This window comes from Acanthopagrus latus, chromosome 16 (assembly GCF_904848185.1).
Source record: "Acanthopagrus latus isolate v.2019 chromosome 16, fAcaLat1.1, whole genome shotgun sequence".
NCBI lineage: Eukaryota > Metazoa > Chordata > Actinopteri > Spariformes > Sparidae > Acanthopagrus > Acanthopagrus latus.
Genome location: NC_051054.1, coordinates 4,337,935 through 4,365,517, shown reverse-complemented (window position 1 = coordinate 4,365,517; position 27,583 = coordinate 4,337,935). Strand labels below are relative to the sequence as shown.

Sequence of the window (27,583 nt, the reverse complement as noted above, 5' to 3'; positions counted from 1 at the left end):
AGGTGTCAAGATGTCACATTTACATTTGGGGTTATCGTGCACCGGTTTGCTGTATGAATGCAGCTTTGGTTAATTGATTTGTGTCCTTCTCCTCACAGCAAAAGACAGTGAAATTAAGCCACCAACAGTGGAAGTGCTTCCACCGTCAACGAAGGAGTGCCAAAACAAAATAGAGACAAAAAAAAGGAAGAAGACGCTGGTTTGTGTCATCAGCAAATTCTACCCAGACCATGTCAGTGTACACTGGGAGATCGGTAATGAGGAAAGAAAGAAGGGTGTGGCGACGGACAACATGCCCGCACAGCCGAACGAAGGAGGGTTTTACAAAATCACCAGCAGGCTGAAGGTCGACGCCAAAGAATGGTTCAATCCCGACAATGAATTTCACTGCATTGCCAGCTTCTTCAATGGGACAGTAACTGCAAACTATACAGATTCAATTAATGGCATAAAAGGTATGTTCATTCATAAAGGATGAATTCACCCAAACGTGAACACTCTGTCTTTATCTGCTTAACTCTGATGGAAGGTCAGGTGAAGTTTCTTAGTCCAAATAAAATTTTTCCGGAGCTTCACGGCAAAACAACGTTGCATCATTCTCCTAAACAGCTGAAGTAGATGGGGACTTGTTTTAAATGTTAAAAAACAATCAAATGAACAATAAATTCCCCATCAGAAATGTAGTTCTGTGAACTTTTCCTTTAAACAGCAAACATCTTCTTGCTGATGGAAACACGTGTAACTAATCTCTCCTTTTCTTTTCCATTTCATAGCTCTAAACACTGGAAAAAACATAACAACAGGTAAATACGTTATTTTCTGCCTCTGTTCACCTCAGTGCCTGAATTATAATCATACAGTCTACAAAAGACACTCATGGTGTTTTTTTATAATACATATAACATATATCATGTATATAAATGTACAAAAAAAGCAGCATTGTGTTATAAAACGCACCCAGAAATGTCAAATTTAAGTAAAAGTAAAGATATCATGTTAAAATCTTATTTTAGTGACAGTGAACGTCTCTAATACAGATAGTACTTGATTAAAAGTCTTTTGTCTACTTAAATATCAATAAAAAAAGTTTAACGTATATATATTTACGTGTCTGTATATACAGTTATATACCAATACTATCTATAAATAAGCTTCTTTGGTTCTAATGTAGCATTTAATCTGCAAAGTGATGTAAATACTGGAAATATTCCAAGTTATGATATTGCAGCCAGCTCACCAAAATAAAATGTTGTCATTGTGCTTTTCTGCAACAATTCACAGATATGTTAGATGTTTTATTCGTATCACCTCAACCTTTCTACAGTCCGTTTCATTATGTCTGTATGAGTGTGTGTGTGTGTTTCTGTCACTCATTGTAATGTTTCTTTCTGCAGAGGATTATTTGAAGAGAAGTCAGGCCGCCAAGCTCACCTACGGCGTTTTAATCGTCAAGGGCTGCATCTACGGCGCCTTCGTGATGTTTCTGGTGTGGAAGCTTCCGGTTCGTTCTCCACCGTCTCCATGTTGTCTGTCCCTGCTTCTGCAAATGTTACATGTCAAGGAACAAGTGCTAAAAAGAGTCATGACGATGTGTCTGTTCTGTCTGTTCTGCAGGGTTCATCTGGAAAGCGGAACAACTGAGAGCTGAGTCTGAGCGATCCGCTTCTCCGGGATGTTGCTGGTGTCTGTAAATATTGGCTGAAAACTTCGAAGACAAAAACTTAGGCAATTTTGTATGTTGCACTGTGTTTCCTTTTCACTCAATTCTGCTAAAATACAGCTGTAGATATACAGTATATATACTATTGTTACAACCTTAAAGGTGTAATATGAAAGAATTGTAGGACTTCACTGAAATTGAATCTGGAGGAAAGACAGTTTTGAACTTGTGACATCTATGAATTGTTTTTGAATGTTTAGCACACAGACCGCTAGCTGCACAGCTAACTGAGCTAACCAGCTACGGTTAGCAGTTCTTACATATTGCACCTTTAAGGCTGATCTAGTGTGGCCTTTTTATACGTACTCACAATGATGATAATAAGTCCTCTTTGCATGTGTGTTCGTGGTTGTGAATCAACTGTTTGCTGAATTTTCTTCTCAATAAAAATGTTTTAGAGCATCTTAAAGTTTGTCCTCAGTGAGTTTGTCTGTGATTGCAATGACGTCTCCAGACAGTCGAACAGTATTTAGATCGAGTGTACAGAAAAGGCACGTGTTGATCTTCCTGTCAGACACGGTTCAGAACATAATGGTCGTTTAAATATAGACAGAGTTACACAGATAGCTTTCACTCGTCTGTTGCTATAAATTGGTGTCAACAGAGCTGATAACATGCCTGCAGTAACCCCACGTCTTATCTCAGGTGGATATTTTTAGCGGCTCGCCCATCTGCCTGTTTTCTGAGAAATAAACTCTTTTTCGCCCACGTGCAGTTTGTTGAAACATCCCCGCTCAGATCAACTGCTTCATTTGAAACTTAAGAAGTTTTTCCAGTGATCAAACTGAGAGATGACTGAAGTGACATTTGATTTAAATTGAATTCCATCAACTAATCCTCTCTAGAACTCATCTGACCTTTTATGTCTTGTTGTTTTTCATTATTTTTCAAGTCATATCTAGTTTTTCCATTCTGCACAAATGAAAGGAGCACATGAGAGTTTATATTCCCCTCATGAATAAAGAAGTTATCTTTTGTGAGTAGGAAAGTAAATGTGAGAGTGTGAGTGAGTCTACCACACAACAAAAACGGGAAATCATCCGTCTCATCTGTGCACAGAAGAAGGTCGAAGCTGTTGTTGGTGAGGGTTTGAAACCCTGCAGGGGAGCAGAGAGCGGCAGCAGAGGAGAGGATGTGGTCACACAGCAGCCTGCAGATCGCTCTCTGTGCTGAGAAATGACGAAGGTGCGACCTTCCTCTTCACCGCAACCTCCGGCTCACACCTGCATCTCTGCACCAACAACCCTGCACTGCACATCTCTGAGCGAACAGCTGCTAACACTTCAGTTTCTGTGTCAACTGAAGAACTCATTTGACCTTTTTTTATTCAAGTCACATCTAGTTTTTACACTTTGCACAAATAAAGAAAAGCTTTTTACATTTCACAGTGAACATGGATGTTTGTAACAGCTCAAACAGCTGCTGCCAAATTATACATTATAGTTATTATATGTTAGTTAAACAATGAAATGTTTTATAAACCATTTATTAATTAATTGTTTATTGCAAAGTTGCAACTGATGTTTATAAATCTTTCTAAATGGTTATTAGATACTAAATAACAGAATTCAAGCACTTAGTTACTTTCAACAACCGCCCATCAAACTCAACTTTGCATTTTTAAATGTGTTTATGACTCCAGAGGGAATCAAACGGCAGAAAAACACTTTTCTACTTTCTCCATTTGTTGCCTTCAAAAACATGTTTGTTCTCGCTGCAGCCACACAAACAGGAAACACAGTCGGCGAGACCGCAACAGAAACATGTCGGGTCAAACATCTGTGAACATGGTAATAATATCTCCTCCTGCAAAAACCCTGGGGGTAAATTTGTAAGCTGTTGTTTTTCATCTCTGGTTACGTAACGCAAAACAGAATTTATCACTCGTTGCAGTTTCATGTGCGGAACGTAAACTGGTTCTGAACTAAAATTAAAAACACCTCCACCACGCACAAAATACATCCATAACATTATCAGTCTGTGTTTTTAATACTGCACATTATTCTTCACAAACCATATTATCTAACATAGAAATGAAGCATAATATGCAACCTTCTCTTATAAATCTGAGGTTTTCATATAGGAGTTTTGTATTGTAGCTTTCCTTTAATCTTTAAGCATGTTAATGTGTTTATGCTGGGTTTCAAATGTTATTTTTTTTGTTTTTGTATAATTATTTAAATCTAATTATTAATACGTGACCAACTTTTGCTTTTTTCATCATGAAATACAGTTTTTCTGTCTCATTTCACTGATACTAAACACAAAAAAAGTTGTGACAGTGCGGCAGTGAACAAAAGTTGATGTCTTCAGTGAAAAAATGCCTATATTACTATAATTAAAGAAGTAACAGATCGACTACAATGACCTCATGTCAGATCATCAGCACTTAAACTTCCTCTGATATTTAACAACTGAGAGTAAAATTCATCTTAAAACCTTCATGATCACAGTTATATCTGCAAAAATACACATAATCTGTCAGTCTGACTGGTTTTAATTTGGAAAACAAAAAAACTCACAACGAAAGCAAACATAACTGTTCATTCAAGCAGTATAATAACAGCCTGGTGTTGTTTTAGTTTTGGTCATGTAATCTAAGAGATATCATGGATTAATCTTCAATAATAAGTCAGCACAGTTCAGGAACGATTTATAGAGAAGTTCAGCATGAAGCTGCTCAGTCAGACTCTTCCTTCGTCATGTTGAATGACCCCCTGTGGTTCAGACTGATAACACAAGTCGATAGATAGATAGATAGATAGATAGATAGATAGATAGATAGATAGATAGATAGATAGATAGATAGATAGATAGATAGATAGATAGATAGATAGATAGATAGATAGATAGATAGATAGATACTTTATTGATCCCGGAGGAAAGTCATGCAGGAGCAACTTATTCAAAAACTAAAAGCTTTTATTTAATTAAAATATGATTTTATTATCAAATAATTACATAAAAAATAAACAATGCGAAGAGAAAAACACAAACTTTTATCTGTGAATTCCAAAATATAGATTTTAAAAAAAAAAAAAAAAAAGGAGCAGTGGTCAACAACAAGTACAGCAGTGATGGAATCGTTTCACGTGGAGGGTTTTTACTGGAATTTAATGGGCGGAAAGTAAAATCATCATCATTCTCTAGAAAACAGAGAACATGTGCAGGAGGTCCAGTGAGTCAATCACTTGTGATTTTTTATAGCTTCGTAACATTCAACAGACTTTTTTTTTTACTGTACGGCCTCTGTTCAGTGTTTCAGTGTTTAATGCAGCAGTGTACAAACAGACTCCCTGAACACAACGTGTTCACAACCTGCAGACTTCTGGTTCACAGCATCTACGTCTACAGTATCAGTCCCTTTATCGATGCGCTTTTAAACTGCTCAGATTTGTGCTCTTTTTTTTTTTACTCATTTTGGCAAATGCAGAAGTTCAGTGTTGGAAGGTTTTTCAAAATGCAGTCCTCCAAAATCATCTCCTCCTCCCCCCTCTCGTCCCCTCTCCCACCCAGCCCAGAGTCTGTAACCCCTCCTCGGCTTCAGCCTAGCCGACCGAACCTGTCGTTTCTCTGCGAGTGCCTGGTGCAGCTGGCACAGCAGAAACTGGAGTAGTACGAGTTGGAGCAGAGCCGGGCGTAAACTATCAGCTCGCAGTTGGCGAGCTCAGGCTGGTCGACGCACTCTGGTGGCACATCGTCACCTGCAACAGCAGAAATAAAAGACAGAGTGTTTTGTCATGCATGAAATCAGAACAAGACACTTTGCAAATTCTTTGAGAGAAAAGATGACAGTGGTCCTGGTTAATCTGGGAGAATATCCAGGTCTTATTCTCACCTTGTTGTGTGTCTTTAGTGACTCTAACTTCAGCTGTGGCGCTCACAGAGTAGATTCCGGTGTAAGCGTTACAGGTGTAAGTGCCCTCGTCTGACGGCTTCACGTCGTTCAGGATCAGGCTGCCGTCAGAGGACAGCAGGATTTTACGACCGTCTGGACGCACCGGGACACCGTTTCTGTCGGGAGAGAGGAGAGAGCGGAGATCCAGTTCAAGGCTGATGAGCTCGGTGCACCTTGTTTTACTCCTGATGGTTGATAGAGGCTTTAATTTCTTACAGATTTAACATTAAATGGTCCCATTTACAAAAATCTGTCACCTCAACAGAAGAAAACCATTTCTTCTACCATATAAAAATCTAATTAGCATATTTAAAAGTGGTTAGAGTGGTTATATTTTACAGTCTTATTTTCTTTGTTATAATTACCTCAAAGAAGACAAGACTGATTACTTCCTGTTCACTTTATTTTATTGTGAGTGACAAAATGCGTGTTGATTATCGGTCGGCCCACAATGAGGCATCAACTCATTATCAGGTCCAACAGGATGACGATGCTTTAGAGTTCCTACCTGGACCAGCCTATGTTGACGTTGTCTCCTGACACCACGCAGGGGAGCAGAGCTGTGCTGCCTTCAGACACCTGGATGTTGTTGGGCGCTGTGGTGATCTTCAGATCCGCTGGACAGTAAAACCAGAGTGAGATGGTGACTTTAAACCTCTAACACAGTCTACTGTAGTCACACTCAGACCTTCTGACCTCTGCTGGTGAATAAGTGAAATTACAACGACAATGGAAGTCTGTTGAATTCATTCTGGACATGCATTGTTCGTGTGTTTAATGTGATGTTAAAGACATGAATGAAACTCACTCTGGACTCTGAGCTGCAGCTGTTTCTGCTCCAGCTGCTGCTGGCTGGATGCCGTACACGTGTAAACACCAGAGTCTTCAGACCTGAGAGGGCCGACGATCAGCATGCCGTCTGAATGCTGCGTGTACCTGCAACACAGCAGAGTTCAGTGCTCAGAGCCTTCACTTAAGTAGCACTGAAGACACTAATCTTACAGATGTGAAGTTTAAAAACCTCCCCTTCAATGTATTTCACTTTTTGTTCCTTAAGTTGGATGTTTGACCTTCATGCTTGATGCTCAACCGGAATAAATTGCAATTAGTGGGTATTTATTACAGCTAAACTGGCTTTTCAAGACTCTAACACTCCAAAATCAGATATAGTGTGAATAAATGAGTGGAGCAGTGTGGTGATTACCTGGCGTCACTGACAGGATGTCCATCTTTAGTCCACTGAATGTTGACAGCCTGAAGAGCGGAGGGAGGGAGGATCCTGCAGGGAAGACTGGCTGTTTGTCCTGATCGCATTTCCACTAACGATGAGCCTGACCGCTCGATACTGAACCTGAGAGAAGTTACAGGAGTCAGATTGTGTTAATGCTTTGAGTGGTGGAAAGCCTTTTGCATTTGGAGAGTAGACAGAGATTGTTCTTACCGAGGGATCGGACCATCTCCGGGCAGGGAGGTCGGAGTCAGCGGAGACGATCCCTCTGCACAGAAGATTGTACAAATGCTCCTGTTATTCACTCACATTAATTAATCAGGCGTAAAGACGAGCTAACTTCTCGAGGTCACTGTGTTGTGACACAACCTCTAACATCAACTATGACATCAGGGCTTCACCTCAACCGAGACGGACTAATTGGGGTTAAAGTCGGTCAAATTGGGGTTTTGACCGAATCTGGCCCCAATTAGCTGCAATGCACACCGGGTGAAAGTTCCTCTCTGGAGCTTTCTTAGAGTGCGCTGATCTCGATCTACTTTGTGGAGTTTAACATAGATACGACAGATATAAAAAATGTTTCTCTCTATAATAAGGACAAAAATATTCTTTGCTCATTTAAAAAACAAGCTAAACTGTGGACACAACAATTAAAATGCTCTACCAGACAGTGTCACTTTGAGCTAAATGTTGACACCAGCATGCTTAAATATTGTGATCAGCACTAAACACAGCTAAAACCAATGGGAATGACATTATGAACCAAAATCAACCAAAATCTTGAACATCTTTTCCTGATTTCCTGACAATCCATCCAATAATTGTTGCGATATTCCAAACCAGTGCTACGAAACTTCCTGACGTCATGCAGATGCTGGCTGCCTCACCTGTGACGGACAGGTAAATGTAGCGGTGGTCTCTCTCCCGCTCACGAGTAGCCACGCACAAGAACCAACCGGAGTCCAGCTTGGTGAGAGGGCCGGCCAGCAGGGAACCGTTGGGCTGCTGGTGATGCCTTAAAGAAAGTGAAGAGGTAGAGAATGATCACAACCACCGACGGAGATCAAAATTAAATGTTTATGAAACGAGTGTGTGTTTCTGCCGACCTGCGAGTAGACAGAGGGATGCCGTCTCGTCTCCACTCGACGATGACGGTGGAGGACGGCGGTGGGCTGACCCTGCAGGGCAACACGACCGTCTGTCCGACTAAAGCCTCCACTTGAGACGGGTCGCTCTTATCGATGGTCACTCCTCCCAGGGTCAGACTGAGGGCACAGGAAGGGGGAGACAAAGGACAGAAGGAAGGGAAGGAAGGAAAAGAGGGAAGGATGATCAGGAGAAAAGTCGGAAAATCAAAGAAAGAGAAGGGAGGAGGAGAGTGAAAGAGTCACTTTATGCTCCACTGTTGGTACTCTGATTAGTAGTCACCAAAGCAAAGCATAAAGACTGCCCACAACCTGGCGTCAGAGAGAGCTCAGACAGAAGAGACAGAGGAGAAACCCAGCTGTGGCACACAAACGGCCCATGCAACATGAAAAACAGTGACGAGACAATGAACCCTTCACCCACAGAGCAACAAATGATGCAGTGAATCAACGCTGATGCTAAAACACACAAAGAGACAAAGGACGATTTTTAAAAAACCCACATTTCCCAGCATGAAGCCGTGTCCCCCAAAGAAAAAGCTAAAACCCGTGATGTAGCTAACACAAACAACTACACAAATAAAAGGTGACGAGGTTTAGTGACAACACACACACACACACACAAAGACAGATGGAGCATCACAGCAGAACCTTTATTAGTTTGATCTAGTGACATCAAGGTGGTGGCGACTGACACAGTGAGACGGCAGGCACAAAAACAAAGCACGAGACGACTAACGATGAACTCGGACACAGACAGTGAAAAGTCCCAGAAGCATTAAAAACAGAAGAGCTGTCCGTTTTAGGGTCGCTGTGAGGTTGTAAAACTTCTCCAGAACCTCTTTTATCGAGGTTAAAGAAAGAAAAAAAAAAAACAAGGTGCCGCTACTTGCTGCAAGCGTGAGAGTCTGTGGAGTTAGAGGGACGGTGGCGTGGCTGTGGTGTGTTTTACAAAGCAAGGCCTTGGATTATATTAGCATCACAACAATCTATAGAGCAGATCCACATAAAACAAAGCAGAATACCTTGCTGTAAATAAAGACAATTAAAAGCAGAAATGTTGATTAATAAGATGCCTTTTAAAAGTAACTCAACACCAACACTGCCCTCTCTGGTTTACTTCTGACCACAGCTGCTACACCCACAGCCCTCTTCTCCATCACTGCAGCCATGTGACGAGACGAACCACCAGAGGTCAGCGAAAAAACAAGATTTTCAGGAGGTGTTGAGCTTGTTTTGAGGCAAGGTTGACTCCAAGATAGCACACATATGTCTTGGAGACTTTTGAGTTAAGTTATGTTGGAAAGACATTGTGTGTGAAGCGTTTGCTAACAGGGGAGGAATTTGATGAGGCGTCTTCCCAATTAGCAAACGTTTATCCAACGCAACTCACGCAGATGTCTGCAAGACGTACGTGTGCTACTGGGGCTATTTTCTTCCGTCGCTTCTCTTCCATTTTACATTTACAAATGCTTGATTGGTAACTGATACATTTCACTGAAGATATTTAAAAATTAGAAGTGGTATCCTGGTATCCATTTTTAAAATGTTTGTTGTGTTACTGAATTGATTGTTCTTAACTCGGTTTTGTTTTATATAAACTCATGACACCATGATAAAGATCATTAAGATCAACATCATCATCATATTTTTGGGGGTAAATGATTGATGCACATGATTTGTCTGTGGACGGTGTTTCACTCTCCTTCAGCTCACTCTTTCCCCTCCTCATTGGGGCTCCTTCAGCAGGGGTAGGAAGGCTTTTAACGGGGCAGGGAGTGAGCTTTTCGTCGCTCCCTGGGTCTTCAGGGTCTTACCTCGCTGCTGGGCCGGTGTGCTGGGCAGCAGTACCATGGGTAGGCCGACGAGGGCGCTGGATTCTGCCTCTGTGGGCGTGTGTGGCGGCGCTTGTGGCCTGTCTGCCGGTGCTGCCGGTCGAGCCTCCCTGCACGGTGAAAATCCTGCCCATGTTGCGTGAGCCTCCACCTGTTGACCCTCCAGATGTGGATCCACCTGCTCCAGCTCCTCCTCCAGATGCGGTGCCTGCTCCTGATGGGGTCCTTGCAGGGGTGGGCTCTCTCCTAGGGGCGGGACCTCCAGCGGGAGCGACTGGGCCCGGGCCCGGCTGGCTCGCCGCAGGAACCTGGCACGCCCTCTGGCACTCGGCGCGGGTCATGAAGTTGTTGCTGTTACCGTGGCAACCTCCGTACCAGAAGTGCATGCACTTGGAGGTGACGACGTCGAAGTGGTAGCGGGTAATCCAGTCGCTGCAGGAGCCGGCAGCACGAGGCAGGGAGCAGATGGAGCGCTCAACTGCAGCAGAGGAACAGAAGGGGCGAGGTTACCAACATGTAGTCTGGCGATGAACATCTTTGACTGAAACGCCTGAAGACTTAAAGCGAAATAACAGAAAACCAGATTTATACTGATCCCGTGATAGAGTTTGAAGATTGGCGTCCGTGGATAAACTGCATATTTTCCCATGCTTACAATAAATCCTGTGAGCAAACCCTTCAATCAGTGGGAACGGAGCGTCTCAGAGTGTGTTTGTACTGGACAGATCCACATGTGATTTTGGAAAAAGACAAAAAAAAAAAAGCAGGACCACAAAACCAGACATCAATTTGTAATAACGTGTTTGTTGTTTACTGTGGTTGGGTGGGTTGGGGCAGCCCTCGCCGTTCGGTCCATTCGCAACTGATGTGCGGTCGTAGCAGCACCCGTACGTGGTTCTACGGCACTGCACGGCATTCTCAGTGGGAAGAGAAGGAGCGGCCTGTGGGAACATGAGATGAACAATTAGAACAATCAGGCAAGATTATGGAGAATGCATTGAGATGAAATGATGCTGCTGTTTTCTAATGTTTTCATTCTTGGCAGATCTTCATTACAGTCCATCTCTTCTTCGCTACATATAGAATTTCTTGTATGTTTGCTTACGGTGGGTGCAGGGGCCACATACTCCATGCAGCCCTCCTTGTTGGGGCCCTGAGCAGCCGTCACTCCGTCCCTGCAGCAGCCATAACTGACGGGCAAGAGCAAAGTGTGAGCAGATACAAACAATAAAACACTTTGTACCCAAAGTTTGAGCCAAAAATAACAAAAATGTGCAAAAGTTGCAACGTTCATTTCCAAGAAACCTTTAACCACACTGTGGTCACTTAGTGGTAGTTATGTTGGTCATGCGTAATCCCAAACAACCTCTGGTTGGAGCACAGTTATAAAAGTGACACCCAGACAAAGGCTCTTAAACAGACTCCATATGTAACCTCAACCACAGAGTAATGACAGGATGGAGATGGATACCTGGTCTGAATGCAGGATGGCTGGCGAGGAGTGGGAGCTGGTCCATATGGGCAGCCCAAACCCTGAGGGCCCCCAGCTGAAGTGCGTCCGTCGGGGCAGCAGCCGTAATAGGACTGGCTGCAGTGAAGAGCCGGGGCGGAGCCGTGAGGGTCATGGACTGTGTTGGTCTGGGTCAGATCGGTCTCAGGCCTGCGGACTGAGATGAAGCCAAGTGAGGTGGGTGGGGGGGGGGGGAGCTCACACATGGACACTAGACCCCCACAGTTCATGGTGTTTAAATAGACAACACAGAGCAATAAAGGAGTTCACACATTGCTTTAGAAATGTATAATCGAGTCGAAGCTACTGTGCTCGAGGCCACACAGTCCTCACAGGAAGCTGAAGCGGGGAACAACGGAGAATGAACTGGGACAAGTGGCTCCTGTGATCAGACCTCAAACTGGAAATTCCTGAACACTGTGTCGGTGCTCCCGAATGCCAGAACATGCCAGAAAAACACCACAGCCAGCACTTGCACACTTCAATGCTCTGGAAATATTTTAATCAGGCTGACAGTGTCCATGGACCCCTGAAAACATGTCAATCAGGCCCGGATAATTAGTGCTGGGACAGGGGCTGGATGGGGAAAAAAAGGAGGGGCCGATGGGCACAAAGTGACAGGAGTTATATCAGCAGAGAGGAGGAGGCGCAGGGGAGCTGAGGGGAGCAATTATCAGAGTGCCATCACACCTCCACTTTGCTTTATTAAGAAAATGTACAACACTCATCAGTTATGTAAATGCTCAGAAGCTCTTCTTCAACAGAGTGAGTTGTATTAATTTTCGATGAAGGGCCTTTGTGATGAGTTAAGGAATCAGCTAGGTGCTAATAAAAAACAGAGGTAGCAGATATAAGAAAAAAAAAAGACGACAGCAAGCCAAAGAGTAAGTGCTGACGAAAACAGATAAAAAAGTAAAAAAGAAAACGTTATGTTCAAACTACAAGCGACAAAATATGCACGCGTGGCCAGCTACATTATTGCTAAGTGGCCATTAAAAGAGGAGGTCAGCGCAACTTTTAGAGCATCACACCCACCACGCGGTGACAATTGTTGGTTGTGGCTTGTGGCTTCATACTGCCGGATTTTATTGAATATGACTTGTGGCCCGTTGCTTCGTGACTGGTGCTCTGAACACAGTGAGAAAAAAAAAAGAGCCAGCAGAAATGAGTAAGCAAAAAAGAAAAAAGTCAGGAAGAGTTAGTAAAGTGAGAACAGCCACAGACACAAAGACGGGCCCAAAAGATGTCAATTCAGAGCCTTTGTCCTTCACTGAAGAGCAGAATGAATGTTTTTACATCTTTTCTACTTATTTTACAGACAACATTCAGCTCCCTGAGGCTCAAAATGTTCGTTGTGTTTTTGCTCTGTGGTTCATTTCAGTATTCTTGACATTGTTCTGGTTTAAAGTGTGCGTCCATCACCTCACATACAAAACATCCTCAGTACTGCCTGTGTAATGAACTTCGAGATGGAGTCAAACCTGTTGCGTGGTCGGGCACGTAGGGCTGGAAACCAGTCTGCGTGTTGTCGTGCCCTCGTGGGTCCTGAACACTGGGCACCACTGCAGGAGACCCACAACAACAAACCAGTGAGCACAACTTAATGGGACCATAATTTTACTAAATGAACATCATGCTGTGTTCAAGAAGACTTGAAACTAACGATTAAAGCCATAAACCAGTTAGGAAACTGTTTAATGAGGTAATAAATCCGATGCAGGTTTAATTACGAGGTGGTTTTATTCTCACCCTGTGGGCTGTAGCAGGGCTGGGTGTTGCAGCGCTCCACTGTGGAGGGTTTGTGGTTGGCGAGGCAGTTTTCAGCAGGGTACAGGTTCCTGTCCTGGTCCGAGCAGATCACCTGTCGGTCTCTAGAGCCGGAGCCACAGCTCGTGGTGCACTGGAGGGAAACGCAGAGAGAGATTTTAACCGGCATGATTTCACATTCGGCCACACTAAGTGTCCCTGCATTGTTTTTTGTTTCTGCCGTTCTCACCAGGCCCCACTCTCCAACGTGCCAGCTGATCAACCTCGGGCAGACCGCCATCTCACAGGGTCGGACTGCGAGCGGGCGGTGCAGAGTGCTGCAGGATGTTTCCTCCAGCCTCATTCCTCCTGAACCGATACAGGTGATTTCCCTGGTCTGCTGACCTGAACCGCAGGTCACTGAGCACTGCACACAACACAGGTTTAAAACACAGATGGTGAACACTGAGGACTTTATTTTCTATGATTTTAGGTTATCAAAGCTAAACTTAAAGTGATCAGAAACTTAGAATCTTGATTTTGGAACAAGTAGTTTCTTTATTTAATCAGTTTATTCCATCAGTCTGCCAGTAAACTCACCGCGCTCCATCTACTCGCACGATACTCGGCGCACTTGTGCATGTTGCAGGTCTGCAGAGAAGGCGGTGCCTCGGCGTAGGCGGCACAAGTGGCATCATCCACCACGCGGGGGCCCGCGGCATCCTGGGAGATGCACTCCACTTTGCGAATCTGAGAGCCTCCACCGCAGGTCACTGAGCAGGCGTTCCACTCACCGGTTCTCCAGCTGGGAAACCCACGAAACACAAGTCAGGAGATGTTGTAACGTAGCCGAGAAAACGTGAAGAGTTTCATCCCAAAAAAGACAAGTTTTTTTTTTTGAAGCCCCAGTTTGTTTTTTCTGGCGAGCCATGTGTAAACTTTGACACTCCCCTTCCGGGCAAGATCAGCATTTACCCGGGTTGATCTTGTTTGGGCTGACTTCTGACCATAACCAGTCACACCCAGGAGTGAGAAATAATAATAAACAATGTCCATCTATAATTCTCATATTGAGAGATTGTTTGCTATTGTCCAAAACTGAATGTAACATTAATAAATAAATAATCCTAACATATGAGAAGCTGTAACCAGATATTTTTTTTTAAAATTGAGTCGATTTATTTTACATATTTCAACAAATCGATAAATTGACAGATGGCTTCTGCAGAATTTAAACATCAACCTTCTGTGTTTCCATAAAAAAACGTTGTTTCTGATCAGGATTTTGGAATGAAACCCCTCAAACAAAATGCACGCGTGGAAAAGGATGCATCGCTCTAACAACACAGCTACTAAGATAATAACTACTAAACTACAAGATGCATGATTCCATTAAAAACAGCACATCCTCTCTGGAGACTCTACAAACCAAAAAGTGACTTCCAGCGACAAGACAGAAAGTGTGTCTCACTTCCTGGTTATTGTGAACAGACACTGATTGCTAGAAGAAAACAAACACTACAACCGGCGATCTTTATCCCCCAAATCGCTGCCCAAACTCTAGCACACACGTCTCCGGTCGTCCATGCAGTGTATCTTTCAATTGCGGCGTAATGAGGGTGCACTAAGCGTCACCCGAGCTTCATAAACATCTCAGGTTTCCAAGCAGCAGCAGCATCAAAGAAAAGAAGCAGGAAATACCAGAGAGTCAGTGACTGAAGCCCCGGCTCTTTACTACCACGCCGCTGCTGCTGCTGTGTCTCATTCAGATGTACACAATCCCTGACTAACCCCCCCCCCCTCCTCCTGCATGACGACCTTTGACCTGCGAACACCTCACAACACTACGGCTACACTAACACACAGGGACGAGGAGTGTTTACAGTTTGCTAAAGCAATCAGGCAGCAGCCCAGCTCAGGGATCAGGCACAGAGGCCACAGGTTGCGAGGTTAAAGATCTGCCATCAAATCACCACCTGGTCTCCCCGTAGAGAAACGTTAAGTGTGTCCAAGATGAATGAGGATCATTAAATGGTTGAAAGGGAGATCTCTGAGCTGGACAGTTGTCCCGCGCCGCCGTTCTCACCTCACATGGGGGAAACAGACTCGGCGCTAAACACAGATGCTACAGTCAAACACATCTGAAGGGGGAGAACTTTAAATCAACATTTATTACACTTTTAAGAGGCCAGTAGCTACGATGTGTCATCTACAAGATTAAGGGATTTATTAAAACCAATTGAGCATGTTCAGGAAATCAGCAAATGAAGACTTAATGATTCGGATCTCCCCCCCTGTGTTTGCAGCTACCTAAGACTTCACTACGACCACAGATCCTGGGTTACCTGAACACATAGGCTCTGGGTCTTTCTGAGGATCTCCACAACTTGGGTGGATACAGGTACGCCATCCTTTCAGACAGTCGTGATACACCAACAGCAGTCAGCAAAAAAAAACAAAGGCCCCATTCACTTTCAGTGGAACAAAAATGAACTCTGGCTGCTGTTGTCCTCATTTTACTTAAATGTTACATTTCTTCAGCGTAACATGACGGCGGTTTACCTGCGGGTCTGTGGGCACGGCTGCGGGTTACATGTACGGTTGGTCTGTGGCCTCGGCAGAGATGCGCAGAGATAGTCGGGGTACGACTCGTTGTCGATGGTGCAGAAGACCAAACGGGACTGGTATCCTGGTGAGGGAACAGAATGACTTAACTGTGATAATAAAATCTTTTAACACACACAGTTGTTTGAAATGTTTAAGTGTAAGACTCTGACCTGATCCACACTCCCTGCTGCAGGCAGACCACGATCCATAACTCCAGTAGTAGCCCTCTCTGGAGCGTCCATTAGGGAGATAAAACTCATACTGCACTCCCTGGTTGGGCTCCTGGCTGATCAGCTGAGAGGAGAGGGGTGCACGGAAAGGTTCAACTTCAACAGAACAGTGAGAGCTTTTAGATGGGATGAATTCAGTGTGTATAATCGTACCTCAATAACCAGGGGTTCAGTGGTGGGGCCGCGGCCGATGATGGTTTCAGGGACGCTGTCGCCCTCAGCGCCTCGCTGGTAGTACAGCATGGTTCCAGCAACGGGTGTCGCCCTGGAGAAATCAATTACCCAGTGGCCGTTGAGGTAGTACTCGCCACGCAGGTTCTTGATAGCTGGAGGAGACGTTATAGTCATTGTATGCAAAGAATACATCTGAACATCCTCGAGAATTAAAAACTATTCCTGTGTTTTCTAAAAAGTCTCACCGAGGTAGTTACGTGTGGCCACAGTCTCTCTGATGCTGATGGTGGTGGCTCCAACAGGGATGATGAACATCTGGTTGTAGCCTGAGATTTCAAAAAAAAGAGACAGACCTGCAGAATACTGCCAACATCTTTCAAACGTTTTCTTTATCTGTTCGCTCCCTCTGTGAGGGGGAAGTCTGCCGGTGTGGCAAACGTAATGATCGGAAACGTACCAGTTGGCAGGTCGCGCACAGAGAAGCTGTTCTGGACCCGGTGGCAGGTCTGTCCATTACCCCCACACTGCAGGCAGGGGTCTTCCTGCTGAGGAGACTCCAACATGTTGTCACAGCCCAGACGCTGAAAAAGGAACAAGTCGGGAAGAAGATAAGCAGATTGCCTGATGAGCAATAACCATCCACGTTCAGACTGGGTGCTGCCTACTTATCTATACAACCGATTGTTTTACTCTGCTTCTTTTAAAGCATTGAGATCAAGGATTCTTTCAGTAATAGGCTACTTCCTCCATCACTGCTTGCATGTACCGGTGTTATCCTATGACAGGAATGTAAACATTACAACACAAAACCCTCAGAAAGTCCAATCACAGAATAGCCGGTTCAGCAGCCAAACCAAAACACCACTTCAGGGGGCCAAACCAATACAAGACCTGATTTAACATTTAACAAGGTGGAACAGATGGGTACATCTGTGGGGACACGATGTGTCTGTGGAAGCAGCAGTCAGAAAACCAACACAACTCTGCTGAAGCTGAAGATTAAATACATAACTTTTTTTTTCAAAGTAAACAAACAATAAGGTAAAAAACTAAGACACGTGAGCGGAGTGGACTCTGGACAGCGGCTCCCCACAGAGGAGGTGATGAAGACACAAAGACAGAGGTTAAATGGAGGAGGTGTTTCATGAGGAGAAGCTTGGGGCGATAATTAGATGAGAAAAGAACGAGAGCAGAAGTGTTTGACATTACTACATAGTGAAACTAATCCTCTCGCTGTGTCCGCTCCGATTAATGAAGCGAAGCTCAAAACCTCTGAGACGATTTTACTCCCCTGACTTTGACTTTATGGACACTAATGACGCTTTTTCATCAAATCTGCTGCACAGATGAGTCAATTGGTTATATATCTTTTTTAAGAAAGTATTCAACTTCTTTGCTTCTCCTCAGTGTTTGGTAAAGTAAACAGGACTCAGCCACCTCCAGGGTCAGAGTTCAGGGTCGGACAGAGAGCAGAACAGTCTACAAGTAATTCCTAACAATTAACAGGCTAATAGGAAATACGTAGTTGAGTTTCTCCCCTCTTATTGTGTCATGTTTCGTCTATTCTCATGTCTGTGTTGATTTTCCGTGCAGCGTACCTTACAGACTCCGTCCACACATATGTCCCTGCGCCCGGGGTGGCAGGGTGTACCATCCACCACGGCCCTGCGGTGGCGGTAGAAAAAGTTTTCTCCTCTCGGCATGCAGTTCAGCTCACAGGGGTTCTCAGCTGTCAGAGGGAGCAGTTTCATTTTAGAATAAAAGTACACTCTGTCAATTCTTTATCCTAAATTTCATGTCCACTATGTGGCCTCACAAATCCAGAAATACGACCACTTTCGCTTCTCTTCTGACCTCCGTAATAAGGCAGCCACTTGTAGAGTTTCCCCTGGAAGACGGTGCCGTCGAACTGGGAGCACTGCTCCTCACGGAAATCCTTGGATCCCTCCGGACAGTCCTGATGGAAACGAAGGGAGGCAGCAGAGAGGTCAGACGACAACTCACAAGAATTACAGAAGAAACTTTAATTTAATTCAACATCATGTGACTGAAAAGTACCAAGTATACGAGAAAATATCTTAAGAGGAAGATTATTGGGATGTGTTTGCTCACCTGGATGTTGCAGGAGCGGTAAGACTTCTCTGGTCCCACACAGTTGTGTCCTCCATCAGTCCTGTATGTGGATGATAAAGCATCATTATGAGAAACTGTTCCCTGATTTCCTTTTTGATAAATGGAACCGAGGGATGAGGTAGTTTCCCTTAAAGCTGAGCCAAGAAGAAAAGTCATCCGTAGCGCGTTATCAGCTGCATCTTGCCGAAGCTCAAAGAACAGAGTCGAACAAGATGAGTATACAAACAGTCGGCTACGAACCTGGGCGTTGTTCTGTAGATCTGTAATTTAATCTAAACCCTGAGGACATATGACGAGTTATCTATCAGATATTGGAAAGCTATTAAAAAGCCACAGAGCTCTCATGTCTGCTTTAAAAGTTGGCCTTTCTTCTTGAGCTCATTTCAAAAGAAATACGGTTGCTCATCACTTTTTATCCCTGGTGCACTGATTAACACTTTCTGCTAACAGCCTCACAAACTATATTCAACAAATCCCCTTTACTGTCATATCAATCTTTTTGTAGCCGAACCGAAGTCGTACAACTTGAGCCTGTTTGTTACGGGTTTTTTAGTTTCTGTCTGGCTACACAGACTAGATAAAGATATAGACATTGACATATTGTGTCAATGTACATTTTAATCACTGGATAATGTTTTCCAGGTCGTTGGCATCATTACAGCATCATTACATCGAGGCCTCGCAGGTTTAATTAACACTGCCCGTGTTCTATTTGTCTCACTCGAGTTGGAAAAACATGTTTAGCTGGCAAGTTAACTGACATTCATGTGTAAAATCATGGGTGTGCCCCTTTTAAAACCACAAATATGCGTTCTCATTAGCTTGATCTGTGGGGTAAAAAAATCCCCTTCTGAATCTTTTCATTTCATTAAAAGTTTATGGGTCATTATTTTAATGCAGAAACAGTTAATGACTAGGTGAGGCTGCGGCGCACGTATGCAAATACGCAGCTCAGACTGTCTGCGAGTGCAGAAATAACAAGTTTCAGCTCAGATGTTGAGAAACATTCCTCTTTAATCTGTGCCTTAAAAAAAAAAAAGAGCTCTCAGCAAGAGGAGAAGCCTCAACATCATCACTGCTGAGCCTTAAACTCTCACAAACCTGGACGTGCACCGTGAGACAGCAGATTGTTTTGCCTCCCTCCCTTCCAGCCACGCTGATAACTCATGATTAAGTCACCTCCAGAAGTACCTGCCCTTAAGCCTAAAAACAAGACACACTCCTGTCAGAGCGCCAAAACCGAGACTAAAAACATGTCCAAACAGTCACTGACAACATCCTGCCTCCAACTCTTCACCCGGGGGTGGAAAATAAACATCGCACTTTACTTTCTGTTTAAAAACGATACATGACAGAAAGGTGGAAAGGTGAAAATGATTGATCGAAGTAAATTAAAATAGATTACAGTCTGTTTTAACGTCTTTGGATGAAGGTCAGGAAATTTTATAAATGGATGTCGGGTAAAGTTGGGAGTTCCTGTAAAGCACACAATGAGTCAACAGCTGTCTAATCATAGTATTTAAAGGTGTGATCCTGGCAAACCTGGCAGGCAAGATATGACAGAGTTCATCCTACGATGCAGCGGAGGGCAGGACTCTGTTATTCATCAGCCAGGTAAAGAAAGAGGGGAACAGTCTGACTCACTGACTGCACGGACATGTTGGAAACCTGCACCGCGGAGCATCAGCGTGGAGAAAACATCTCCTGTGAACCTGCGATATCAATCAGTTTGCTGTCAACAAAAGTACCAAATAAGGTGAAAACTGTTTGGACACGGTAAAGAAACGGCTCATTACAGACACGTTTCTGCCTCGTAGGCGTCTTTCTTGTGTGCTTTTTATCAAAATTCCCCAGAACTGTTTCTCAATAACTGAGGCGCACCTCCATTCTTGTCAAAGTAAAATTTCTGCGGATTCTTTTTAGCTACACACTCACTGCTCAAAGGTTGACGACCAGGAAACTTTCACAGCAATATGAAATGAAAATGCGAGTGGAAGGAAGGATCTCTGTAGATGCAGGCACTGGTCATAAATGATTATTTGTGAGTCTACTTACTCATTCTGCCTTTAAGTAATCTTGTGTTCAGACCACGTTTGCTTGTCATGGAGTATTCTGAAGTAAAGGATCTGAACATTTTGCGGTAAACTAAATTAAGACACACGTCACTTCCCACTTCATGAGCACGGATGACTTTATGTGTTACATGAGGCAACACGCCGGCTGGATTCCTATGAGCAGAGTATTTACAGTATACGTTGGCAACAACAGCAGGCACGAATTTATGACTCCTCACTCGGCCATGTTGAGTCAAGATGTAAAGTAAAGCCTTAAAAATGGGCAGAGGACCGTATTTTTAATAAATTATACGTTAAAAACCCAGACACGTGAGCAGCTAAGCCACTTCTGAAAAGTCTCCTCAGCCTAAAAAAAAAGGGGGGGCAGATAGAAAATATTCGCTCCTCCATCTGATCCTCTTCAGCAGCCAAAGGGCAACACCCAGCTAAAAGAGGTCCTTTTAACGTTAAAGGGCCCCTCCCTGCAGTGTGCTTTGGATGTAAGACAAGCCCACGTCCTCGTGACTTCAAGGCATTCTTTTAAAATCAAGATACAGTCTGTGCCCATGAACCTCACAATTAGTTTTATTCAGAGAGGAGGGGAGAAAAACACAGTGTGTGTGTTCAGCAGCTCACAATGAGCTGAGGCTATCAAAGAGAGGCTGGCTGCGAGTGTGTGCACAGGCATGTTTATGTGCATTAATAAAAAGATAGATATCGGCAGGAAGAGACGTACCTGTGGGTGATGCAGCGCCTGGTTCTCATGGTCACGCCGCTGCCACAGCTGCGGCTGCATTCACCGTAAGGACCCCACGTGTCCCAGTGATCCACACTGGGCACCTGGACACGAGACAGCAGGTTATACACGACATCACAGTGAGAAAAACAACAACATTAACTCGTGTTTTCTTTGACAAATCTCACTGAGTTTATAATTCATTCTTCTGACAGCAGCAGCAGCTGTTTTTCAGGTCAAGAATAAAAACTGTGCAAACTCAATTTGAAGATACAATTGAAATCTCCAATGTAAATCTTCGGCAAAAGAAGACTTTATCAGCTATCAAACAGTTAATAAACGTTCTGTCGTTTGAGTGGGAGTTTACCGAGAGCGCCGGTGCCAGGAGCAGCTGTAGGATTACCAGAGGCAGCAGCATCTTCATTGTTCCCTGGAAGCGAGAGAGAAAGAGAAGGGGAAAAAAAAGGACGAGACATCCATGGTTAGTCACTGTGACTAACAGAGGCTATTACACATTGAGCAAGTTTTTTTTCCCCGGAAATAAGCCAGAGGACCAAGAGCGGAGACTGTAATTGATGTGAGACGCGGGCCAAAATATACAGCAGGACCGAAGAGATGTCAGAGTATGAAACTCTTCTTATCTGATCCGACAACAGTAAACACGATCAGAAAACACAAAGCCTCGGTTTGGGCAGACAGGCTGAACACAAACGGTTTCATTGCCCTGCAGCGCTACTTCCAAATGTTGCCAAGAATATAAATCAGTCATAAATCATGTGTATGAAGCAATGGTTTCTTTGTAAAACTTTAAGCAGCTCATCAGACAAATGCAACAGCATGTTCTGTGGTTTGGTTCGCGGCCACAAACCACGGCAGATGATCAACAGCTGGATCTGCATCTGTAATGTTTTTTGGGCTGATGAAACCTTGTTTGCTGGAGATGTTCAGTTTGAGCTCTGGTTAGACGGAACAGCCGCATTCTGAGTTTACTAAAGCTACTGCGGTTAGTTAGTCAATCAATCAATCAGTTGATCAATCCGCTGGTTTCAGCTTCTTAAATGTGAGGAATTGCGGCTTTTCTTTATCATGTATGACAGTAAATAAAGAGACTTTTGGGTTTCGGGCTGCTGATTGGGCAAAAGATGCAACTTGAGGACGTCACTTTGGGATTCCTTAGGTAAATGCTGAAACTTGTCAGCAAATTAATCACCTGAAGTACCTCCATTAAAGCCCAACTTTAATTGAATCTAATCAAAGCCTGTATCGCTCCAAGTGTAGGATCTGCATCAAATTGTGATCACTTGTCGATACTGGCCACCTAAATATGCCTGATTTTTACACTCAGATCCATGCAAACAACAAAAACTGTAAAATCCCTAGAATTCCTTAGTCTTATTCTTTATTGTTATTCCATCAACCAACCAGGACAGACACAGAGTTGCAACCCTGCAGTTTATGTTGTGGCTTTGGAGAGGGAAGTTCACAGACGAGTAAATCATCTTTTTTTTTTCTTTTTTTTTACTTCCCTCTGCTACTTTTTTCCAAATCCAAAACATTCCCTGGCCTCTAATTTGAATACAAGTTGATCTTAAACTAAATATCTCTGAACTTTTGGTCATTTTAAAGGTCCAATGCGTCAGATTTAGTGGCATCTAGCACTGAGGCTGCAGACTGCAACCAACTGAATACCCCTCACCTACTTCCTGCAAAAAAAAAAAAAAAAAACACAGGAAAACACGCAAAAGGTCCTTTCTAGGCTACTGTAGAAACATGGTGGTGCTACATGGCAGAGAGGTAAGTAAGTAATCAATAAAAGAAACAACTTCCAAATAAAATAATTGTTGCATTAACAGAAGTCTTTGAGCTGTTTTCAGATCAGATTCCCGGGTCTGGTCTGATGCCATGTTGCCCGTCCGTAGTCCGTAGTGAATTGGTTAATTAGTTGCAGCCCTCAAACAAACAACATGAAATTATGTGGATTTTACACTCCTAAAAAAAGCACAAACCGTCACATATTTTACAGCCTGTAACATGTTTAAAATAGAATCTTAATCAGTACTTTTTAAAACCACACCTCTCGCGGGGCAACACTTATCATTTCCCCTCTTCTATCCCATCGCTTAATTGCTTAACTGAGCTAAAAATGTACCCTTTGTTGCACGAGGAGAGAGTGTTTGTTTGTTTTTTCCAGGGCAAATGGAGGGTTTCTTGCCCCCCTGAGAGAGCGAGAGAGGCCGAAGGGGGGTCGTCTGGAGCTGCCAAACCACCTCTGACCCCCGTCTGCCATGACGAACAAACACCCCGGCAGCGAGGGGAAGTTACCCTGCGAGCCGCGAACGCCCAGCAAGAAGTCAGAGAGACGATGATGTCACAGAGGAGAGGAGAGGAGTCAGCATGTCTGATCTCTCTTTAACACAAACACAAACACACCGAAAGCCCCGAATTCAGCAACTTCCCTGGGTGGCGATAATCTGGGACGGTTCTCTTCTGTCTGGGCCAACAGCGCTCATTTACATCTCAATAACTCCGGACAGATGAAGGAAGGAATCCCCCACTTCAGCCTCGGGCTGCCCTGATGATCATTTTCATTACCGATTATTCTGTTGACTGTGTTCCCCATTAATCAATTAGAGAAATACCAATACAAGCTTCCAGAACCCAAAGTGACATCTTCAAACTTTGTTTTGACCGACCAATGGTCCAAAACCCAAAAGATATTCAACTTACAGTGAGGTAAAACAGAAAAAAATAGCAAATCCTTAAATCTGGGGATCTGGTCCTGGTGAATGTTTGACATTTCTGCTTGATAAATGACTTTAGATGATGGATTAAGAGTCACAATTGTTGTAAATTAATCTCACAACTATTAACAAATCCGTACACTGACTGATTATTTCTGTAGTATTGCAGCCAGATTGTTTATTGACCTTTCATGCATGCTTAATAAACAAAAAGTAAGATTCAAATCAGTGTCTTTTACCATGAAACTGTTCAAGTCAAGTCAAGAAACAGTCTGTCAGCAACACAGCAACCAGAAAACTTCTTGTTTTAGTCGACACGTACGTTGAGAATACGTTAAACACGATCAGCTGCTCACATCTGGGAGGCTGGAGCCAGAAAATGTGCTACGACTATGAAATGCTGCTCATCCTGATGGAAAGTAGGAAGATGTGAGGTTTCATTTCTGGAGCTTTTTGTTTTAAAACATCATACAAAAACAACACAGAGAAACATAAAATGGCTCCTCTGACATAATCCAAGTCTACATATAAACACATTATTTATTGTTTCTAAGAGCTTCAGCTCACACGTCATCTTCACGGTGCATCGAGGGTGTAAATAACATATTTTTAAGATAAATTCAGCCTCTCGTGGCGTCCAGAGACTTATATTACATCGTGTGAGCTGTCTGGAAAAACAAGTCTCCATCTACTTCATTTGTTTATTAGAATAATGCCAAACTGTTTTGCTGTGAAGCTCCAGAAATGTTGCCTGGACGACAAAACTTCACCTGACGTTCTGTCGGTGTGACGTGGAGGAGCCAACGTCTGAATTTTCCTGTCAGAGAGAACTTTTCCTTTAAGATTAATCCACTAATCTGGCTGATTATCCTCTCAGCAAACACAATATTCCTCTGAGCTCCTGAGTTCAGTCTGAGCTATTGAAACAAACCTCTCTGAGACTCCTGCTCCACTCACTTGTGACACCAGCTCATGAAGCCTTTGGCTTCAGGCTACACACTCTTTAATCTCGACAATTAACTATTATTCAGCAGCCAGGAGGGCAAGCAGCGTCTTGCGCTCTGTGCACTCTGTGTGTGAATCATGTCTGCTCCGGGCACCTGGTCAGTCCAGGAAAGCATCAGTGGATCCTGAGGGACAAACTATGAATATTTCTAGAACTATGAAGTCATAGGTTTGATGTTTTGTCTGTTTATATCCACTTAAAGTGTGTCTTCAGGCTTCACATGTGGTTTATTATGACTTTATTAATCTCACATGTCTATTTTAACTCCTTTATGTACAGAATATTTCTAGAATAATCCATTACGCACTAATCAGATTAGTTTGATTTTGTTATTTCTCCTTAAAAAAACATGAATGTGAACTTTAATTCAGTCTATAAAACAAACTCTCTCTTCATATCCCTTCTCACAGACTTGAACCTTTTTCTTTTTCACCTCTTCTTCTGCCAAACTTATTCCCACTCTCCATGAGCAGCCAATTCTCCCAAAGAAGCGCAACAAAATAAATGTTTCCTTACTTGTCACAATCTTTAAAGACACCTCCACTGTCCTGAAGGTGAGAAGATGCGGCTACTCACCCTGCTCAGTGGTTTGAAATGCGGTTTCTTGGAGTCCTAAAACCGCCGGTGGATCCTTGCGGAAGGACCGTTCAGGGCGCAGCGGGACTGACAGACAGACAGACAGACAGACAGCTGGTGTCTCTCCGGAGCTTTGACTTGAAGATGCGTCTGAAAAAGAGCTGCGCTGTCCTGGATATATGAGCAGGACTACCAGGCTGGGGAACCTTTGTCTGGTCTCTCCCTCTTTCCCTCCCTCTCTGACAGGAAACCGAGCAGCAGCAGAGGAGAAAGTCCTGTTGGTTAAACCTCCTCCGCGGCGTCATCAGCGCGCAATTTAACCAGCAGCAGCTCATCCAGCCCAATTACAGCCCCTCCTGACGGGCACGGTGGAGCTTTTTTTACGCACTCTGTAATTTCAGACTGTAAAAATAACAGTTAATCAGCGTTCCCGTTTGTTGTCAGGCCCCCATAAGCACATCCTATATGTCAAAACGCGTCATTATAACGCGCTCCCGCTGCGCGTACTGTACATGTAATGCCAGGGTAATCATCCACAGTCATCTCCTGTCAGAGGTTTGGGTCTAATGGAAAGGCAGGGTTGTAAATCTGCAGCTGGAAATGGATCCCAAATGTTACCTCACATTGTCATAAGAGGAGAACATGGGATTGTATGTTTGGTTGGACTCTGTGTGATCATGTTGCCCCTTTAATTGTTGGCACTGGCTGCAGGTCGTCATTAAAGGATGTATGGGGTTTTCATGTTAAAGATTCAGAATAGATTCCGCAGAAACATCATTTTACATTCTCGGCATTCTTGTCAATATACCTTACCCACAATGCAACTGACACTCAGTGCAGAGGCGTCCAGACATGCTTATCATTTTGTTAGGTTTCGGCACAAAACCCACCTGGTCAGGGTTAGGAAAACATCATGGTCTGGCTTAAAATACCTGTTTTGTCGGCACAAATACAGCTTGAAATTGTCCCAAGGTCTCCTTAAACATACCCAGCTGTGTAACCCTTACAAATGTTGAAACCCGGCGGTAGAGCGTCTCTTCAAATAACAATCTTGAGAACACTAATAAAGAACATGCTTTCAGATGTGGTGAAGAGAAACTTCATGTAGCGCATAATGACGTCATGTTTCTGTTTCAGTGTTTTCTTGTTTTATTTTGAAGTTTTGCCCTCACGTGTCACGTGTTGCTGTTCGTTTCCTCCCTCTGTGTGAATTTGCCGGCCTCCTTCTTCTTTGTCCACCTGTGTCTTGTTTGTAATCAGCCCGTGTGTGTGTGTCTCTGTCAGTCCCATGTTTCACCTGTGTCTCACCTGTTACTCACCTGTGTTATTTCCTGAGCCTCCCAGTGTCTCCCTGTGGTATGTTTCATGTTTTTTGGTTGTTTTTCGTTCCTGGCTTTGCATTTCTGTTTCTTCCCGTCTTAACTGACTTGTCTTTTGCTCTTGTTTGGTACTTTGTTTTAGCTTTTGTGCTGTTACATTGTATTTTTGGCATCTTGCACTTGGTTTTTGGATTATATATATATATATATTTTTCATTTTGACTGTTTATTAAAGCTTCCTTGTATCTTGCATTTGTGTCCTCACAAATGTCCGTTGCTGCAGGAGCCGATTCTCTCTGAGCTCTTTTACAAAATCTCATGTTTAAATGTATTTACAGCCTTAATGTGTGTGAAAATAAAATCATCCAGGTTTTATCTTACATGAGGTTTCGCACTACAAGAGCTTGTTTGTAATTTATTCAATGTAATTTCTTGTATTTTGTCTGGACCGTGATTCTGCAATGACATTTTACATTTACAGACTTTTTAACTACAGTCACCGATTTCTACCACTTTAATCTTCACCAGCCGATATGAAAATCAGGTAATTTACATGGAATGTGAACATGTTATGAGACATTTTGCACAAATATTGTAGAAAAGCAACACACACCAAAGGCTTTAACAAGGTGCTGATCACTAAAAAGTGAAAAAGGTGTTGCACACTCCGGCTCCATATGCGGTTTGCTATAATTCGATAATGTTTCAGCACTCAGGCACCTTCAGCAGTGACAATAAAATCAGTCAATTAAATATTTGATTTAAACTAAAACTAGACTGTTGCCTTTCACAAAGAGGATGTGCGTTTTCCTTATGTTGACCAAGAAGTTTTACACATATGTTCTTTCTGCAAATGTTAAACCGCTCGCAAACAAATAAAAAAACTCTGGTAACATAAATTCAAAGACGCTCATTTGGGTTGGGT

General features: G+C 43.4%; 2 protein-coding genes and 1 long non-coding RNA gene across 3 annotated transcripts in view; 2 read left to right on the top strand and 1 right to left on the bottom strand.

Annotated features, from left to right (window-relative positions):
* Window positions 1-2,129, top strand: part of LOC119004446 (T cell receptor beta chain MC.7.G5-like) — a 34,969-nt gene extending 32,840 nt beyond the window's left edge. The window contains exons 5-8 of the mRNA XM_037071377.1: window positions 99-455; window positions 774-803; window positions 1,395-1,501; window positions 1,615-2,129. Coding sequence (XP_036927272.1) covers window positions 99-455; window positions 774-803; window positions 1,395-1,501; window positions 1,615-1,641 — 521 coding nt within the window. The 3' untranslated portion in view covers window positions 1,642-2,129. The remainder of the gene's footprint in view (window positions 1-98; window positions 456-773; window positions 804-1,394; window positions 1,502-1,614) is intronic.
* Window positions 2,130-4,679: 2,550 nt separating this feature from the next.
* On the bottom strand, window positions 4,680-27,129 carry paplna (papilin a, proteoglycan-like sulfated glycoprotein). Its single transcript, XM_037071297.1, has 28 exons — window positions 26,659-27,129; window positions 21,384-21,446; window positions 21,017-21,120; window positions 18,206-18,266; window positions 17,948-18,050; window positions 17,692-17,822; window positions 16,551-16,674; window positions 16,339-16,419; window positions 16,073-16,245; window positions 15,860-15,983; window positions 15,645-15,771; window positions 15,428-15,493; window positions 13,683-13,887; window positions 13,333-13,509; window positions 13,086-13,236; window positions 12,818-12,898; window positions 11,298-11,493; window positions 10,932-11,016; window positions 10,641-10,767; window positions 9,809-10,304; window positions 7,953-8,111; window positions 7,734-7,861; window positions 7,060-7,114; window positions 6,823-6,969; window positions 6,427-6,554; window positions 6,127-6,235; window positions 5,559-5,734; window positions 4,680-5,424 (listed from the first exon to the last, which is right to left on the bottom strand). Exons 1-28 carry the CDS (start codon window positions 26,704-26,706, stop codon window positions 5,264-5,266), a joined length of 3,786 nt encoding a protein of 1,261 aa, XP_036927192.1. The 5' UTR covers window positions 26,707-27,129; the 3' UTR covers window positions 4,680-5,263.
* LOC119004412 overlaps window positions 26,579-27,583 on the top strand; it is an 11,960-nt gene continuing 10,955 nt past the window's right edge. Inside the window, exons 1-2 of the long non-coding RNA XR_005070197.1 lie at window positions 26,579-26,695; window positions 27,140-27,202. This is a non-coding gene — a long non-coding RNA (uncharacterized LOC119004412). The remainder of the gene's footprint in view (window positions 26,696-27,139; window positions 27,203-27,583) is intronic.

Excerpts from the sequence above, each read along its gene's own strand:
- paplna (XM_037071297.1), bottom strand. The coding sequence starts at position 26,706 with ATGAAACATACCACAGGGAGACACTGGGAGGCTCAGGAAATAACACAG. Across the intron at positions 18,051-18,205 it reads ACCGCTCCTGCAACATCCAG|GACTGTCCGGAGGGATCCAA; the intron begins GTGAGCAAACAC and ends CGTTTCCATCAG. Across the intron at positions 8,112-9,808 it reads CACACCGGCCCAGCAGCGAG|TCTGACCCTGGGAGGAGTGA; the intron begins GTAAGACCCTGA and ends CTGTGCCCTCAG.